Source organism: Leptinotarsa decemlineata, unplaced genomic scaffold, assembly GCF_025532065.1.
Source record: "Leptinotarsa decemlineata unplaced genomic scaffold, Ldec_3_MD MMD2_P_RNA_scaffold_2, whole genome shotgun sequence".
In the NCBI taxonomy this organism is placed as follows: domain Eukaryota; kingdom Metazoa; phylum Arthropoda; class Insecta; order Coleoptera; family Chrysomelidae; genus Leptinotarsa; species Leptinotarsa decemlineata.
In genome coordinates, this window is record NW_027412529.1 from 10,613,068 (window position 1) to 10,630,428 (window position 17,361).

A 17,361-nucleotide genomic window follows, 5' to 3' on the forward strand; every position below is an offset into this window, starting at 1 on the left:
TCATCCACCATGTATAGGAATATTTAATACAAATGAAAGGAAACAACACTTGAATAATATTATGCTCATGATGCACTGTTTGGAACCTTTGGTGTAGTAATGAACATTACTTATATATATATATATATATATATATATATATATATATATATATATATATATATGTTGAATCTGAAAGATAAATGGTCGGTACTTGGGGAGATTCAGTTTTCGCGTTACATGGGAACCGTGAGAACATCTCCAATAATGTTAGTAGCTTTTGCGGATGCCAGCATGGATGGATATGGAGCTGTGGTATATGTGCGAACAGTAACAGAAAACGGAGAAATTTCTGTTAATTTGTTATGTGCGAAATCCAAGGTTTCCCCCTTCAAGATTGTTACAATTCCTAGACTAGATGAGTTAGTGGCAGCTCTTCTTTTATCTCAGTTGGTCCAGCAGGTTTTGAAAATTTTCAATAATAAAATTTGTATTTCAAAACTATTTGCATTTTCAGATTCTACGACAGTTCTTCAATGGATGAATTCTACCCTGTTGAAAGATATATTTGTCGTCAACAGGGTTGCACAAATAAAAAAAAATATTTCAAATGCTGAGTGGTGTCATATATCTGGGTTAACGAATTCTGCGGATATTTTATCTAGGGGTGCAAGTCCTTCCCAATTGATGGAAAACTACTTGTGGATTTCGGGTCCAACTTGGATGAAATTACCGGCTGAAGATTGGCCTATTAGTGAGAAAAGTTGTTTTGAGAATTGTGGGCAGGACATCGATTCCATAAAATATCTCGTTTCAATGGAGGACACGGAAACGCATCCATTGTACGAGATGGTTATGAGGTCGTCATCATACATTACAATTTTACGGATAACGGTGAGAGTGCTTCGTTTTGTGAAGCTCCTTCCGATGAAAGAAATAATCACAGCAAGTGATATGAATAGAGCTGAACTGGTCTTGGTGAGATTCGTGCAAGGCAAATATTTTGCATCCGATATTAAACTTTTGAATTCGGGAAAGGAAATTTCAAATAGATTGCGCAAGTTGAACCCCTTTCTTCAAAACGGAGTTCTAATGGTGGGGGGTAGGTTAGAGAATGCTCCCTTATCTTTCGCGGCTCGGCATCCTATCATACTGCCTGGTAAGGATCCTTTCACGGAGAAATTAATAGATTATTATCATAAAATATATCTTCATACCGGTCCATATTTGATGGAAGCAATTTTGAGGCAAAAATTTTGGATATTGGGAGGTAGAAACGTCATTCGACAACGAGTTCATGCATGTATATATATACTATATATATATATATATATATATATATATATATATATATATATATATATATATATATATATATATATATAAGGAAGGATTTTTAAATATTCCATCCCCCCTGGGGATAAATGGGGCGCGTTTACATAGGAAAATTAACTTTCAATCACTGTTTCTATGTACCGCTATATTTTCGGAGGTCGAAATTTTGTATATAGATTCGTTTTATGCCGTAGATGTGGAATAAAAAAGGATTTTTAAGTATTCTAACTGGGGCGCCAGCCGCGGGGGATAAAGCGCGTTCATAAAATAAACTTGGCACTTCACCACTGTTTTTCCGTGCCGTTATATTTTCTAAGGCTGAAATCTTGTATGTAGGTTCGTTTTATAGTGTAGATGTGTAATAAGAAAGAATTTTTATTAAATATTCCAACTGGGGTGCTAGCTGCGGGGAAAAAAGGCGCGTCCATAAAACACAATTATCTTTTCATCACTGTTTCTCCACACTGGTAAGCGAAGATTTAGATTATAAATAACTGATTACATCGACAATGTTTATATCAAATACTTTAAAATATTTGATGACCCCCTGTAAATAAAAACATTTCTTGTTTTTACAACAGTTTTTTATTTATCTTTTCATTGAATGGATAAACTGACGTTTTGAATGTTCTTATCAAAAGGTCAGCGACGTATGATTTTTGGTTTGATTCCACCGATTTCGAAAACTTGAAGACACCGTATTTGAATGTACACGTGACATCATGTTTTCGCGCCTCATTTTCAAGTATAACAACTTTTCCTCAGGTCAGGTAAGCGTTTATTTTTGCCCTTTAATAGATTAATATGTGGGGATAATTGAGTATTGAAAAGTGAAAGTGTAATGCAGTACATCAAACCACACATTTTTGTACCGAGGTTGGCCAATGCTTCACATTTATTTTACTGATTATTCTGACCTCGTTGTTTTTGTAATAGTTTGAGGTTATCAGTTATTCTGAACCGCGTGTATCCAACATAAGTTTTAAATTGAAATATATATTTATATTAGTATAAAAGCATCCATCTCAAGCTTTGTTGGCATTTATAAATCTAATTCGAATAGTAGAAGGTTTCAAAGGTTAGTATCATAACCTATAAATTAAGTAGAGGTTCTCTCTGAAAACTATGAATATTTTTATTGGATTTATTCGTTTACAGATAAGGACATTAATCACATCTCAACGAGCAAAGATGAGCAAAGAGTGTAGTGACATTTCAAAAACACTGAATGCAAATCTTTGGGACTCTGATCCGGAATTATGGGAAATCATAAAGAAAGAAAAAAAGAGGCAGCTGAGAGGTTTGGAAATGATTGCTTCAGAAAATTTCACCACTCTACCTGTATTACAATGTCTTAGCTCATGTTTGAGTAACAAATATTCGGAAGGAATGCCTGGCCAAAGGTTAGTTTAAATAGGAATATATACATATAAAAAGAAAATAGAGGGAATAATTATATAATTTAAAGGGGATACTTACATACATTAATTTTTCAATAGAGAAAACTAGTATTTAACAACCATATTATATAATTTCTATGACTGCAATACAAGACAGCAAACAATGACTTCTTGAATCACGTCCCTCAAAATTTGAGGAAAAGTCAGTGTTCTATTTTGTAATTACAATATATACGAAAAAAAAAAAAAAGAAAAAACCCCAAAAAAAACAAAGAGGCCTTATTGTTACTATAATTTAATTATCAATAGGTGCTTTACACTATTGATTGGTTAGGATTCAACTACCATTTTTTTTTCTTACACATTACTTTATTCCTATTGAAAATTCCATGTTTTTTTTGGATGAGCTATTCACTATCTTTTTTGTTCTTGGAGGTTGGAAATATTCAAAACATTTATGTAGGTATATTCACCCATTTGATGACCTAGTTCAAAAGAGCAGTAACTTAAAAATTCATTTTGGAATCTTTCAAACAGATCTATATCTATTTCATAATGAGAATATTGAAGAGGATTTCAGAATCGATCTTTCCATCAATCTCTTAATGAAAGAGAATCTATGGCGGCCGTGTTCTGTGACCTATCGAAAGCCTTTCGATTGTGTAGACCACGTGCTACTTCTTCGCAAGCTAGAAGTTTACAGATTTGGAGGATCTGCATTACTTTGGTTTGAGACGTACCGCTCTCACCGGCGGCACAATGTTCTATTAGATGGAATTTCATCAGAGGAATATTTCATTGGCACTGGGGCCCCACAAGGTTCCGTTTTGTGGCCGGTGTTGTTTCTTATTTATGTCAATGACACTCCATGTTGACATAAGTGGTAAATTCACATGTTCAGCTGACGACACCACTATCCTCTGGCATATCAATACCGTCTTTTACTTGATCAAATCATCGTCGACATAAGAAGGGTGAAAGAGTGGTGCGATTCCGATCTTTTATTATTCAACATCAACAAAACAAATATGGTCACGTTTAGATGTAACATAGGGAAGTACACTTGGAAAATGTAAAAATTGAAAATTTGGAGAAAAATAAACTTTTAGGGCTCTACTTTGATGAAAATCTAAAATTTGATTCCCATGTCAACTACTTATGTAACAGACTAGCAACAGGATGCCATGCAGTCAGAGTTGTTGCAAGAGAGTTAGATACTATTATTACAAGATCGGTTTATTTTCCATAAATTGAGTCCTATTAACACTCTGGAATTTGTTTCTGTGGAAATTGTGCACAATTTCGTTTCAATATGGTATTCTCTCTACAAATAAATTCCATCAGATAATTATAAAAGGCTAGCTTCAGGGATTCATACCGCCCTTTATTTGTGAAGCAAAAAATTCTGACCTTAGGATTTCTATTTATTTTGAAAACAGTGTGTCTTATCCACAAAAAATATTAAAATAAATTCAATACCATCTCAACTTAAAGTATACATAAGTCTTACTTCATTTCCTTTCCAACACTCTAGCCCTTACACAAAATTCAATAGCAAGAAGTTATTTAATCACCTTCCTATTATTTCAAGGTTAATACATAATAAAAAAAAAGAATTTCAGAAAGAAAGTAAAAGAATACTTTTTTGGTAAGCCCTATTATAGTGTGGACGAATTCTACCTAGGCTCTATTGAGTAATTGGCACATAGCTTGGTGTAAACAAGCTATTGAAATCAACACGAAACAGCTATCAATGTTCACCACTTAGCATAATATATTTATATTTACTCAATAATCATGTACTTATATTTGTATCTGTTCAGCTGGGCTTAATATTGTTCTGTCCATATACACTTTTATTGTCTCTAAGCATTATTTTATAGCTTGTATTTGTTCCATATGTTCCATATACACGTTTTACTTTACTAGACTTTGCCAATAAGGTGTTCAAATGTTGGGTAATAAAGCATATTTTGATTTGATTTATTCAACCATTCATTTGAATTTGTATTTGTTGAATAAATAACTTTTTTTTTCTGATTCTCAACTATACTTGAACTATTAAATGATTATGAATCATTTCAGGTATTATGGAGGTAACCAATTCATAGATCAAATAGAATTCCTTGCTCAAAAAAGATCCTTAGAGGCTTACAATTTGAATCCAGAAGAATGGGGGGTCAATGTTCAGCCATATTCCGGTTCCCCCGCGAATTTTGCTGTTTATACAGGTAATTAAACTATACCAGATCCTGAAATGCTTTCTGATATATGTAACATTTTATTTTTTCAGGGGTTGTGGAACCACACGGTCGTATAATGGGTCTCGATTTACCTGATGGTGGACATTTAACTCACGGTTTCTTCACGCAAACTAAAAAAATATCAGCAACATCAATGTTTTTTGAATCCATGCCATATAGGGTATTTTCCATAGATATTTCAAGAAGAAGACATATTTTTACAATGTGTGATTTTTTTAGGTTAATCCAGAAACTGGTTTAATCGATTATGATAAAATTCTGGAGACTGCAAAGTTATTCAGGCCTAAATTAATAATTGCCGGTGTAACTTGTTATTCCAGAGCACTAGATTACAAAAGATTCCGTCAAATTTGTGACGAAGTAGGAGCTTATTTAATGGCTGATATGGCACACATTTCAGGATTAGTGGCGGCAGGTATGATGAGTTGATAATATTTTTTAAATAATGGATCAATTGATATTTCTTCATTTCAGGTGTGACACCAAGTCCTTTCGAATATAGTGATATTGTAACTACTACAACACACAAGAGTTTAAGAGGACCAAGAGCCGGTATTATATTTTTCAGAAAAGGTGTGAGGTCTGTGAATGGCAAAGGTGAAAAAATTCTATATGACCTTGAAAGTAGGATCAACCAAGCAGTTTTTCCTGGATTACAAGGTATTCTGATTGACTGTGAAAAAAATTAAAACAACAGGTTGATTTTGTCCAATTTCACACAGTATATAGTATAATCATTTTTGTATCTTCATTTTCCACAAGAATATCTCTTGTTACCTTTTTTGAATTCACCATTTTTGGCATTGAAAGCAATGATTAAGGTCAGAACTTCACAGTATTGCTATAAATAGAATGTACAAGTGTGAATCATCAAAACCATAAGCAAATAACAATTGAGCATTTCCAGAAAAATCCTGCTTTTGTTCTCCTTATAGTTATCAAGGGTATTTCACTTCAATATAAACAAGTAAACTTGATCTGACTGGGGGGATTTCAATTATTTCATCATTTGTTTTTGTTTCATCACATGTGATGACGTCTTATCATTTCAAAAGTCTATTGCAATTTCAATAATATAATTTTAAGTATCACTTATCTATCATATATTATTACCCAACTCTTTTTTTATATGGCTTGGGAAATATTCTGAAGTTTGTATTTTATTATGAAATACTTAATAAATATGTTGTACTTTTCATTAATACAATTTTTGAATTTACACTTTGTTGTACAATTGTTTTGAAAACAATCATTATTTACTGAGGAAAATATCCCTGTTGATCAACATTTTGTTATCCAAAATGAACACCAAACAACACAACTGCAAAACTTTTCTTGACAAACATTTCACCCAGCTTACGTCTACTATTTCAGAAGTTATGTCTGAGGTTTGGATGAAGATTTGTTCAGTCTGAGAAAGTTTTATTGAGGCAGATTCAAGTAATTTACTACATGGTTATGGAATTTTCAATAAGGACTTCATTAGTAACGAAATGAGAAAAGTCCAAAGTCTATAGTTGAGTTTGACAAACAATTGTAAATATAAATATTGACTTTTTCTTCACTTTTTCATTTTTGGTAACAATTAAAATTTGTTTTGGTACACTTATTGTTGTTGAATACGCACATCAGTATACTATAAAATAGTTTTTTGAGAGAAATGAAACTTTCTATGTTTTTTATCACTTTTATTTGTAACTAACGTTACTGCAGTTTCGTCCTATACAGACATTTTCAAACGTTTACAATAAATTTCAGTTTGTAACGTTAGTTACAAATAAAAGTGGTAAAAAACATAGAAAGTTTCATTCCTCTTTTCTTTATTATGATTTCCTACCACATAGTAACAGCTACATCCATCCATTTATTCAACCAAAAAATATTCAAGTTACACTTTATTGTGAGATTTTCCTTGGGAAGTTTACAAAACCACAACACATGTTTCGTTATACAATAGCTTCCTAAAGTAAGATCCTAGCAAATGCAATAAAAGTTACCATGGTTTTAATGTTGTTATCAGAAAGGATTTTTTTGACATCTTCAATAGCTGCATCTTTTCTGTTTTTCCAACTATTGTAATAATGGAGATATATCTTGTTACTAAAATTCTGGAACTCTATTCATACTTATATTTCACGAAAAAACTGTATATTACCTTATCAGTCTACTGGTGTTTCGGCAATAAACATTGAGACAAAATGAATTTGTAGAGGATGGGTACAAAATATTCAATAAATTGATGGATGTAGCCGTTACTATATGGTAGGAGATCATAATGAAAAGAGAAATGACAATTTCTATGTTTTTTACCACTTTTATTTGTAACTAACGTTACTGCAATTTCGTTCTATATGGACATTCTCAAACTTATACAATAAACTCTGTTATATGTCTTATACAATAAATTTGATACTTCTTATGTAATTAATGGCCATGGATTATCTTATGTTTTGTCTGTGAAGGATCTGGGTGTTTTTTTTATGAACAACTTCAATTTTTAGACCACTTGAACTATATTGTGGTAAAGGCGGCAAAATGTCTTGGATTTATTCTACGACATGGTTAACATCTGTCCCTTTAAGTCTTAAGGATAGTTTACTTGTCTCTGGTAGTATCAATATTAGATTATGGCTCAATGATACCCTCTCCATTTTATGACAATCACAATCTTACTCTTGAAAGAGTTCAAAACAAATTCCTAAGATTTTGTGCTCTTAGAATGAGTATACCTGTTATTGACCATGATAATAGCAACATTTTAGAAATCCTTAATCTCAATCTGTTGATAAAAAGGAGGGAAAACTTTGATCTAATTTTCATATACAAGTTACTGAATGGCTTAATTGTTGCTCCTGAAATTCTAGAAAATATTAATTTCAATGTCCCAAACAGAATTCTAAGGTCCAGCGATTTGTTTCACTACTGTTTCATTCTACAAATTATGGCTTACATAACCCTGTTGATCGTACACTTCGACTTATTAATGAAAGAAAATTGGAAGCAAATCAAATCAGCAAATTCAAAAACAATCTCTTAACTGCATGGTAGTATTATGATATGTATTTTATAATAACTTAAGTTAATGTAATGTAGTATATTACTTTATTATGTAATTGTTAATTTTATTCTCAAATGGGGGTGATCGCGTAAAATAAATAAATAAATACTGTTTATTGTATACGTTTGAGGATGTCCATATAGGACGAAACTGCAGTAACGTTAGTTACAAATAAAAATTGTAAAAAACATCGAAATTTTCATTTCTCTTTTCATTACAAAATATTCATTTATTCAACAAAAAGAGAAGACAATTTAGAATTGATCCTGATAACAATATCAATCAATTGTGGTAATGTGATCAATATAACATAATTTGATGGTCATGTTTCATCCTCTTTAATTGACAATACTTACGACTGTGTTTTCTTTAGTTTTGTTGCGTGATAATGGTAGTAAATTGAGATTCTCGTTAGAGTTTTGAACTTATTACAAAAAAAAATTTATCAACATTATTTCTTCATGAACATTATTTTCCGATTTCTCATTATTTTCTGATTTCTCATAAATATTCCATAGAAAAAATTCGTGTTCAATTTACATGTCATATTTTGTCAAAAGTTGTGTCATAAGCTATATAAATAAATATTTTTATCTGGGATTTATGAAGTTTTATAGTACGATTAGTACAGTAATAAATCTAAAAATATCAATACAAATAGAAATTCTTTTGCAGGTGGTCCTCACGAAAATGCCATTGCTGCAATTGCAACAGCAATGAAACAAACGAAATCCCCTGATTTTGTAACATATGCAAAACAAATTGTTGCCAACGCGAAAAGATTGTGTGATGGTCTTCAGTCAAAAGGCTACAAAATTGTGACAGGCGGAACCGAAGTGCACATGTTGCTTATGGATCTTCGGCCTAAAGGTATATCAGGTGCTAAAGCGGAATATATTTTAGAAGAAGTGTCCATCGCATGTAACAAAAACACTGTTCCTGGAGATAAAAGTGCGTTGAATCCATCGGGGTTGCGAATAGGTAAGATTTTATTGATTCTTTAATTCATGAAATCAACCAAAGGAGTTTCAATATTTTCAATTTTTTATGAAAAGAAAGAAAATTTCTACTTCAGAAAGTCTACCGTTCACTTTTTTGCTCTTTGGGAGCCATCCAACTCGTCCATTTCTTTTGAGTATCCAGAAAACAGCATTACGTTACATTTTCTCCTATCATCTTTCCATGATATCCATTCTAAGCATCGTGTTTACTGTACTAGTTACGTATTCTTTGTTGGATTTTTGTCATTTTTCCATTGGTAATGTTGCCCTCGAATCACACTGAAACTAGTAATTTGATACAATTTTAGAGAAAGTTAAAGATGATGATCCGTTTCCATTTTACTTTCTGTCATAGTAAATTCATTTTTTCAAAAGAATGATGTGTACTTGATATGTAGAAAAATATTTTTTGTTCTTTGTTTGGTTCATTTACATAATTTGTAAAATTCCAACTGTTATTGATTTTTGCTCAACTCAACTTAATGGTCTCTAAAATTGTGAGTTGTAGAAACCTTCAATTTTTTTCATAGGTTGCGATTTATTTTTGATTGGGGTACCTTGAAACCAAATTTTTCAACAATATTACTGATTTTGTGAAGACTTCAAGCAATTGTGAAATTAAAATTATTGGAATCATATCTTTTAGAAAATTGTTTTAAAATTCTATCAGCATTTTTTAAGAATCCACAAGTCGGCTTCTTTTTCTTTGCTATACTTTATGTTTTGTATATACAATTATTACACGTCTGAAGACTGTATCGAGGATCTTTCCTGCACTGATGAGAGGTAATACCTTGACACCGATCTGTAGGTGATCTCGAATAATTTCAGCATAGTCCTGTTTCTGGATGAACAAGAAATATCTGCAAGACTAACCTCTGTGGGGTATCTTTCATAAATGTCTTCGGATATAATTCAATAACCAGCATGGTATTAGTCGGGAAAGAAGTTGTTTTCCGGCAGGCATTTACCAGAACCTACTGTGTATGTATGTTGGGAAAGATGATTATTTTGAGATTTTACTTTGAAATATTTATTTTCTAATAATTAAAACGCAACTTTCAATTAAAACAACGATAAAAATAAAATAAAAACAACAATAAAAATTAATTGGCGCTCAGGGGCGACTTCATTATTATCAATAATTTAATTTTACTAAGTAGAACGTTGTTTCAAAAATCAAACAGTATACTGTACACACTTTTCATTCTGCAGTTTCATAATTACAAGCTTTTGCAAACATTTGAGAGTAAAGCATCAGTTTTAACAATATTTCCAAGATAGTTCTCGAAAGCTTGTCCAGCATTATCTGTTCTGTTTAAAAATCTGTTGTTCCGTTAACCAGCTGTCGCACCCCTACGAACGACAACCATCAGAAGTAGAAACTTGTGCGAGCTAAGGATTAACGAGGTCTTACCTTTTAACGTGTGATTCTTAGTCTTTAGATTTTTTCAGAACGATTCCACGTTCTTTTTACAAATATACTTTGATATTTAATAACAGTGAAATTAGTATGAATATTTGTTTTGAACAGGAACTCCTGCATTAACAACCCGCGGTTTCAAAGAAGAAAACATCGATGACGTAGTGAACTTCATAGACTGCGCCTTACAATTAGGAATAGAAATAGCAAAGACCTCTGGACCAAAGCTTGTGGACTTCAAAAAGGCAGTTCACGAACACTTTTCATCAGAAGTTACAGCCCTTCGAAATGAAGTTGAGAAGTATAGCGAGCAATTTCCTCTTCCTGGATATCCAGAATATTAGATCATACCACTACTATTTAATTTTTCATTTTGTATTGTTATTAAACATAATTTTTTTAAATGAAAAAGTTCTGCATGGAAGAATTGAACTGACTGAATATCTGGCACCAAAATATTTTTTTAAGATAAAAACGAGTTTTTTGAAGCGCAAAATTTGTTGAGGATAAATTTATATTGTGATAAGTAATGTTGAAGATATTTCGGTTATTTTATTTGATATAACATTCAATTTCGAATTTTTTATCAGACTTATTCTGGAAAGTATAGTTTAGAAAGAAATGGGTGCCTAATGTTCATGATCGAAACATTAAATGTACTAATAAGGCTTTTATGTTATCACACTTTTTTAAATAAAAGGTAGTTTTATTGCCAATTGGATAAGTCTTTCTGTATTTTTTATTGTTGACCTTTCAGCGATTCCCAGTTTTTTAAAAACTACATTTGTACTTCATCATTGGAATGTTAAGGCATTCGAAGTGAGAATATTTTTTTATGTGTATAGAGAACAACCGTTCCCAGTTTGGTTTCCAGCATAAGGGCAAAAACATTTTTGAGACTGCTTCTTCGATTGAATATTTTAATTTTCAACAAATGTCCTTAAAGTAAAAACTCTTATTCACAAATCCCTCAAGTAATAACTGTGAAGGGCTCCAAGAAGCAATTAAAGCCAGATTATTCAAACTTTCGTGTCTTCATTTGTAGAAACGGATTTCAGAAAAAAATTGTTATGTCAACAACCAACTAACTTTCTTTGAAGTGTTCAGAAAACATGATTTATACAAATTTTGAAATTGTTCAATATTTGTGATGGAATCGGTCAATACTTGATGAAAATCCAGTTTTACAAAAATGTAACTTGTGTTTCGCTTAATAATAGCGCCTGAAGAAGCTAGTGTATAGCAAAACACGTATTTCATTTTTGTAAAGTTTAGTAAAAATCTCACAAAGTGTTTCTTGAATTGTTCAATATTATAAACAAATATTTCATACATCTGTCTTTAACGGTGGCGAGTCCATGTTGTAACGGACACAAGCAGCCCTATTTTCAGCTATAAATAAAAATTATGATTAATGGAGGAAGTTTTAAGAGTTGGCACTTTGTTTATATCTGCCGCAGTGGCAGTCAAAACGTTTGGTATTCATGTTTCCATTAGACCACGACCTACCAGTACGGATTTTATTCTCTTTAATCATCCTCACCCGTGAAAGCCTGTTTTCATACTAAATGCCTTGTTAATCCTCATTTGTTACTAATAATTGAATTTTTTCTGTTCCACACAAAACATTTTTTTCTACGGGTCATTCTGAATTGAATGAGCTATATCACTTATGTCTACTTGACATGAATTTCAACTTGTTCACTATAATATGAATCCCGATTATTTCGATCAGGATGTTTAGAATTATGTTGGGACTGAAAACCCATATCAATCTTTGAAGATACTATATACAACTCAAGGTACTATTTCATGAAATCCAGTTTACTCATGTACTTAAAAATTTAGTAAACAAATAGAACTCTTGTATAAATTTTATTTATAAATTGATCTTTAGCAAAGGTTGTTATTCAATTTTTTAATCCCAATGATCAATTGAAGTAACTGGTCAAAATATGAATAATAATTCTTAATTAATATAAATTTATTCAAATCAATACAGAATACTTGAATATGAGCCCTGAATCCCAATATGTTCGATTATATATACAAAAATGCAAGTATTTTATACATAAACATCCATATCAAAACGATGTTAGAATAAAATTAGATGTCTTTACAAAATATATATTCTACAAAATATTACGTATCAAAAGAGCAATTGGCTACAATATTAATTCTTGCATAGCATATGGTTATAAACGTACCCGATTAATTCAAAAATGATACATATAAAATACTAGTATACTCGACAGATAAAAAATACAATCGAAAGACAGTATAAATGTATAATAATCTGTATAAATAAAATGCATCATATCAATCAATCAAAACATAAAAGTTATTCAGTAAACTTTAAAAAGATAAGCACAATAATTCTTGAAATAATAATATTTCGTGTTTTCCAGAAAATAAAACTTCTATATTCCAATACACTAATATAAGATAAGTTATATAAATGCTTCTGGCCATATATAAAACTACTCAGTTAAAAGTTGATAAGCTATTTTCTGTTAAACACTTGCTAAGTACTAGACAAAATATATACAAGAAGCCATTTTATTTGCATGGAATTTTGTTGTGAAAGTCAATAGTATAAGGGCGATTATTATCATTAATATAAAATTAAATAATTGAATGGTTAAAAAAGCATCGACACCTAATTGGGAGCATCATCTCCGTCCATTGCTTCGTCTTGTGTGGTTGAATCATCCCCTGATCCATTGCCACTGGTTTGAATTGACCCACGTTTCGAAGAACTTAACCGAGACGATGATGAAATACCCATTGTACCTCTTCTAGAAAAAAAGTGATAAAATTATTTTTTTCAAGTACTAAGTTGAGAAAAGTGATTTTTGATGAGAAGTTAACTTGATTTTAACCATAACTGTACTGGTAATATCAGTTCGTTTGCTTAATCTTGGAAGAACTTGCTTAGATTCAACACAGAAGTATCTTGCCATTTCATAAAATGATATCGTATCCAGTCTGATAAGTTTTATACACGTGTGTATGCATAATGCCTTGTATTACCTTTGATTGATGAATGAATTTTATTATTATTATATCAAAAGTTAAGGTTTGAAAGCCTTTTATGATAAATATTTTGAGATTATATTTGAAGGTCAATGTTTTCGAATAGTTGTTAGATTTGGGTGAATTATAGATTGCTGTAATGAATTACTCCTATGAAACTATCTAAACTTCAGAGAACCAATAAAGAAATTGTATAAGATACCTTGATCTTGTGATAAAAGTTATATTGGTAAATCAATTAAAAGTATGTGAGAATGAGATTACATCAGAAATAGACAATTAACAGGATCAAAATGATCAGAACATATTTTGAAATCAGTAACTTTTCGGTGTGAACTAAATAGTTTGCCTTTTCTACAAGTGACCAAAGTTCTCCATTACAATTTTCATATTTTTTAGATTGTGGAAGGAGAAAATACCTAAAAAGGTCGATGAAAATTCTTGATTTCCTCCACAAAAAATGACTCTTTTTCAATATAAATAAAAACTATTTTTCAATTTGAGTCGATCCAAAGCTCAGTTTCAATGCAATTATTTACAAAAATATATTTGTATTAGCATGCCCATGGAAACTTGAAAAAGTCATGCCACCCATGCCATACAAAAAATGCCGACATTCGGTAACTATTTAGTTTTTATGCCATGTGAATTGACTTTGTATATACTATACCACTAAAAGTATTTAGTTATTCTTGTTCCAAGCATACAATAACTTTATTTGATCACGCTATAAATATTAAAATTAGGCATTCTAATCTGAAACTCACCAAATCTCTGAATCGCAATTATTGAATGATTTTTTGTTTCAAAAAAGTTGAAAAGATATTAACTAAGGGTTTTTGAAGGGAATGCTTGGTAAGACGTTTCGATTTCAAACTACTACACAAAATTAATTTGTTTTTTTTTCATTAATAAAAAAAGTGACAATTCATCTTACCTTTTTATTTTAACCATGAAATTTAATTTTGTTATTATACCTCTGATCTTTGACTTCTGAACTTTAATTTCTGAGAAGAATAATATTTTTATTTTTCCATTAGTATGAGAGGGAAAATTCTAAAGAACGGAAGATGTGTGAATTGTACAGAGAATTTTCTTTCAAATACAAACCATAAAATAAAATTTAGTTGAAACAACTGATTTCGATTAAGAATTTTGAATTTGAAAAGAAATAATTTTTTGTTACTCAGTTTGTATAACAAAAGTAGTTGTTATTTTTTGTGGTTTGTATCTGTAAGAAACTTTTGAGCATAATCTACATATCTTTGTAATACATTTCTTTTGATAGTTTCAATTTTTTATAAATTATGTGTAAGTTTATTTCTCCTTACATAAAAATAGAGAAGCAGAAAGCTAATAAGTTTTTTCTAGCAATTTCTTGTTTTTCATGGTTTCAGATTATCTAAATGAAATATTCTAATATAAAAACAAGTTACTTCTATATATTACAATGAAATAAATATAATAAGAAACTGACCAAAAAAATCAAAAAGCATAAACATTGGAAAGATCACCATGATTGATTCTGTAGGAGGTACTTATTTTTGATTTCCCTGAATGTTCTTATCGTTTTAACATTTCTGCTTTGAATAAAGATCTTAGAGTCATTGTTTGTGTTTAACTTTTTATAAAATGTGAATCTGGTGAAAGTACTGCATTAAAATTATCATATTAGTATTGAACTGATAAGGTTAATATGAATAAAACACTACAACTCAAACAAACTATTGTTATTTGTTATTTCATGTTATGTTATTTCAAAAAGGTTAAAATCAAACTTTGCACTCAATGAGCTGAAGCTGATAAAATATTAAACACTTCAAATCCAACAGGTTATTTCACACATTTTAAATATGTTATTTTTAAAAAGGTTGAAATAAAACTTTGCACTCATTTGAAATATCGACAGCAAGCTATAGCATAATTCAATTGGATTCCAGAATGTCAGTGTGTCACATTTTGGGAAACAATACCCTCTCTAGGGTGATTCTACCCTGAAGGAATTCCAGATGATATTTATGAAGTTTAAAGTGAAAAAAGAAATCCCAAGTTTGATTTTTTTTGTATCCCAAAATTTTTTGAAACTGAATTGAAACATTATTAACTAACTATAGCACACAAAAAAGAAATCTTTTTAATGGTAGGCGTACAGGACTTCATCGAATTCAACTATATGCTATAAAATACAGGATGTGACACACAAACTGCGACACTCGAAAAATAAAAACTTTTTAAAAAAGTTTTGCCCATGCTAGAATTTTCAATAGTTCAAATTGTCGTAGACTGGCTGATACAAATTCAGTTATTATTGAAGATACGAAATCATTAAAATTGGCACACTAAAAGCTATCTTCATGATGAAAAAGAGAATAAACTACAGAGAAACGCATTTTTAAGACTCCATGCTTTTTTCAATACATTATTTTATTATTTCTTATTTCATTCTTCAAATAAACTCTCAAAAAATGGAGAAGGAATTTGATCATAAGACCATTAGATAGTCAGACCTTCCTATCCATTTATCATTTAACAATGACACCAGAAGCTACATTTATCTACAATTATGAACAGGTGCTGCAGAAAATATACAGTGTGTAATAACGAAAACTTAACAGAGCCGTTTTTTAATATAAAAATTAAGATTTTAAAAAAATCTCAGACACGTCGATTTCTTATTAAAGGGGGACACCTTTCAGACACATTAGATTTTTTGTAGTACGCACCCCCTCAGAGGGGTGCGTCCAACGACCCTTATTTAGATAGGGAACATAGGTCGACTGGCACCTTGTTTTAAAGGTCTTTCGAATACCTTCACAACTCTGTTAAAAGAAAGTTTTTGTAACGATTAGTTTTCGAGATAATTTGAAGTTAAAATTGCCATGTTAATAATACATTAGACAGACCACTCGGTAACTTATATGCCTAAATAAAAAAAATTTCGAGCAGTTCTTCTCATCAGTTTTTTGTTAAATAAAATCCCTTTTTTAAAATCAGTACCCACTCCTCTTCTTCCAGTTTTCATTAGTACATCGTTCAATTGTTTTGTTTAAACGGGTCGTGTATTGTTATTTGTTTAAAAATGCCTTACACTACTGCTGAAAGGGTTTCAGTTATTGCTTTATTTTTTGGCAACGACCAAAATGCTAATAGAACATCAATTTTATTTAACGAGCAAAACCCTGGTAAACACCTAAGCAGAAATCACGTTCTGGATTTGGTCACAAAATTCAGGGAGACAGGTTCGGTTTTAAATAAGAAAAGAAATGTTCAGACAAGGGTAGTGAATGACGATAATGCGATTGGAGTGATTGGTCAAGTAATCACCAATCCCAGGTTAAGTACCAGAGGTTTATCAGCAATGGCCGGAATAAGCCATATGAGCGCATGGAGAATCCTTAAAAACCACAAATTCCATCCTTACAAAATTAAACTTGTTCATGAACTCAATGAGGATGATTTTGACCGAAGACAGGAGTTTTGTGAGGGCATGAGTGAGAGAATAATGCAAAATCCTGAGCTGCTTCATAACATCTGTTTTTCGGACAAAAGCTCATTTTATTTAAATGGTTGCGTGAGCCGCAACCATTTAAATTGCCGTTATTTGTCACATGCCGTTATTTGTCAGATGAAAACCCAAGACAATACGCAGAAATACATACTCAACATCCCCAAAAGTTGAATGTCTGAGCCGGAATATTAGGTAATCATATTATAAGTCCATTTTTCATTGATGGAAATTTAACCGGTGATTCTTATTTACAACTTCTTGAAGAGGCAATACAAACTCTTATAGTTGAAATAATTGAACAGGATCCAAGATGAATGTATCCATTTTCAACAAGACGGTGCACCACCCCATTATGCC

General features: G+C 31.1%; 2 protein-coding genes across 10 annotated transcripts in view; one reads left to right on the forward strand and one right to left on the reverse strand.

Moving 5' to 3' along the window:
* Positions 1–1,930: 1,930 nt before the first annotated feature.
* Positions 1,931–11,187, forward strand: Shmt (Serine hydroxymethyl transferase). Of its 2 annotated transcripts, none has more exons than XM_023160589.2 (8): positions 1,931–2,084; positions 2,473–2,717; positions 4,800–4,945; positions 5,008–5,138; positions 5,198–5,393; positions 5,453–5,638; positions 8,712–9,017; positions 10,572–11,187. In XM_023160589.2, the coding sequence occupies exons 1-8, from the start codon at positions 2,037–2,039 to the stop codon at positions 10,802–10,804; spliced, it is 1,491 nt and encodes a 496-aa protein (XP_023016357.1). In that variant the 5' UTR covers positions 1,931–2,036; the 3' UTR covers positions 10,805–11,187. The 2 variants fall into 2 exon arrangements, with proteins under 2 accessions (XP_023016357.1, XP_023016358.1); XM_023160590.2 differs by lacking the exon at positions 1,931–2,084 and adding an exon at positions 2,215–2,392.
* A 1,547-nt stretch (positions 11,188–12,734) lies between these two features.
* The window catches only part of zip (myosin heavy chain 10), a 135,882-nt gene continuing 131,255 nt past the window's right edge, over positions 12,735–17,361 (reverse strand). For 5 of the 8 annotated variants that reach the window (XM_074183289.1, XM_074183290.1, XM_074183283.1 and 2 more), the window contains one exon: positions 12,735–13,258. In XM_074183289.1, coding sequence (XP_074039390.1) covers positions 13,120–13,258 — 139 coding nt within the window. In that variant the 3' untranslated portion in view covers positions 12,735–13,119. The remainder of the gene's footprint in view (positions 13,259–17,361) is intronic. The other 3 variants (XM_074183297.1, XM_074183305.1, XM_074183300.1) reach the window with 3 other exon arrangements.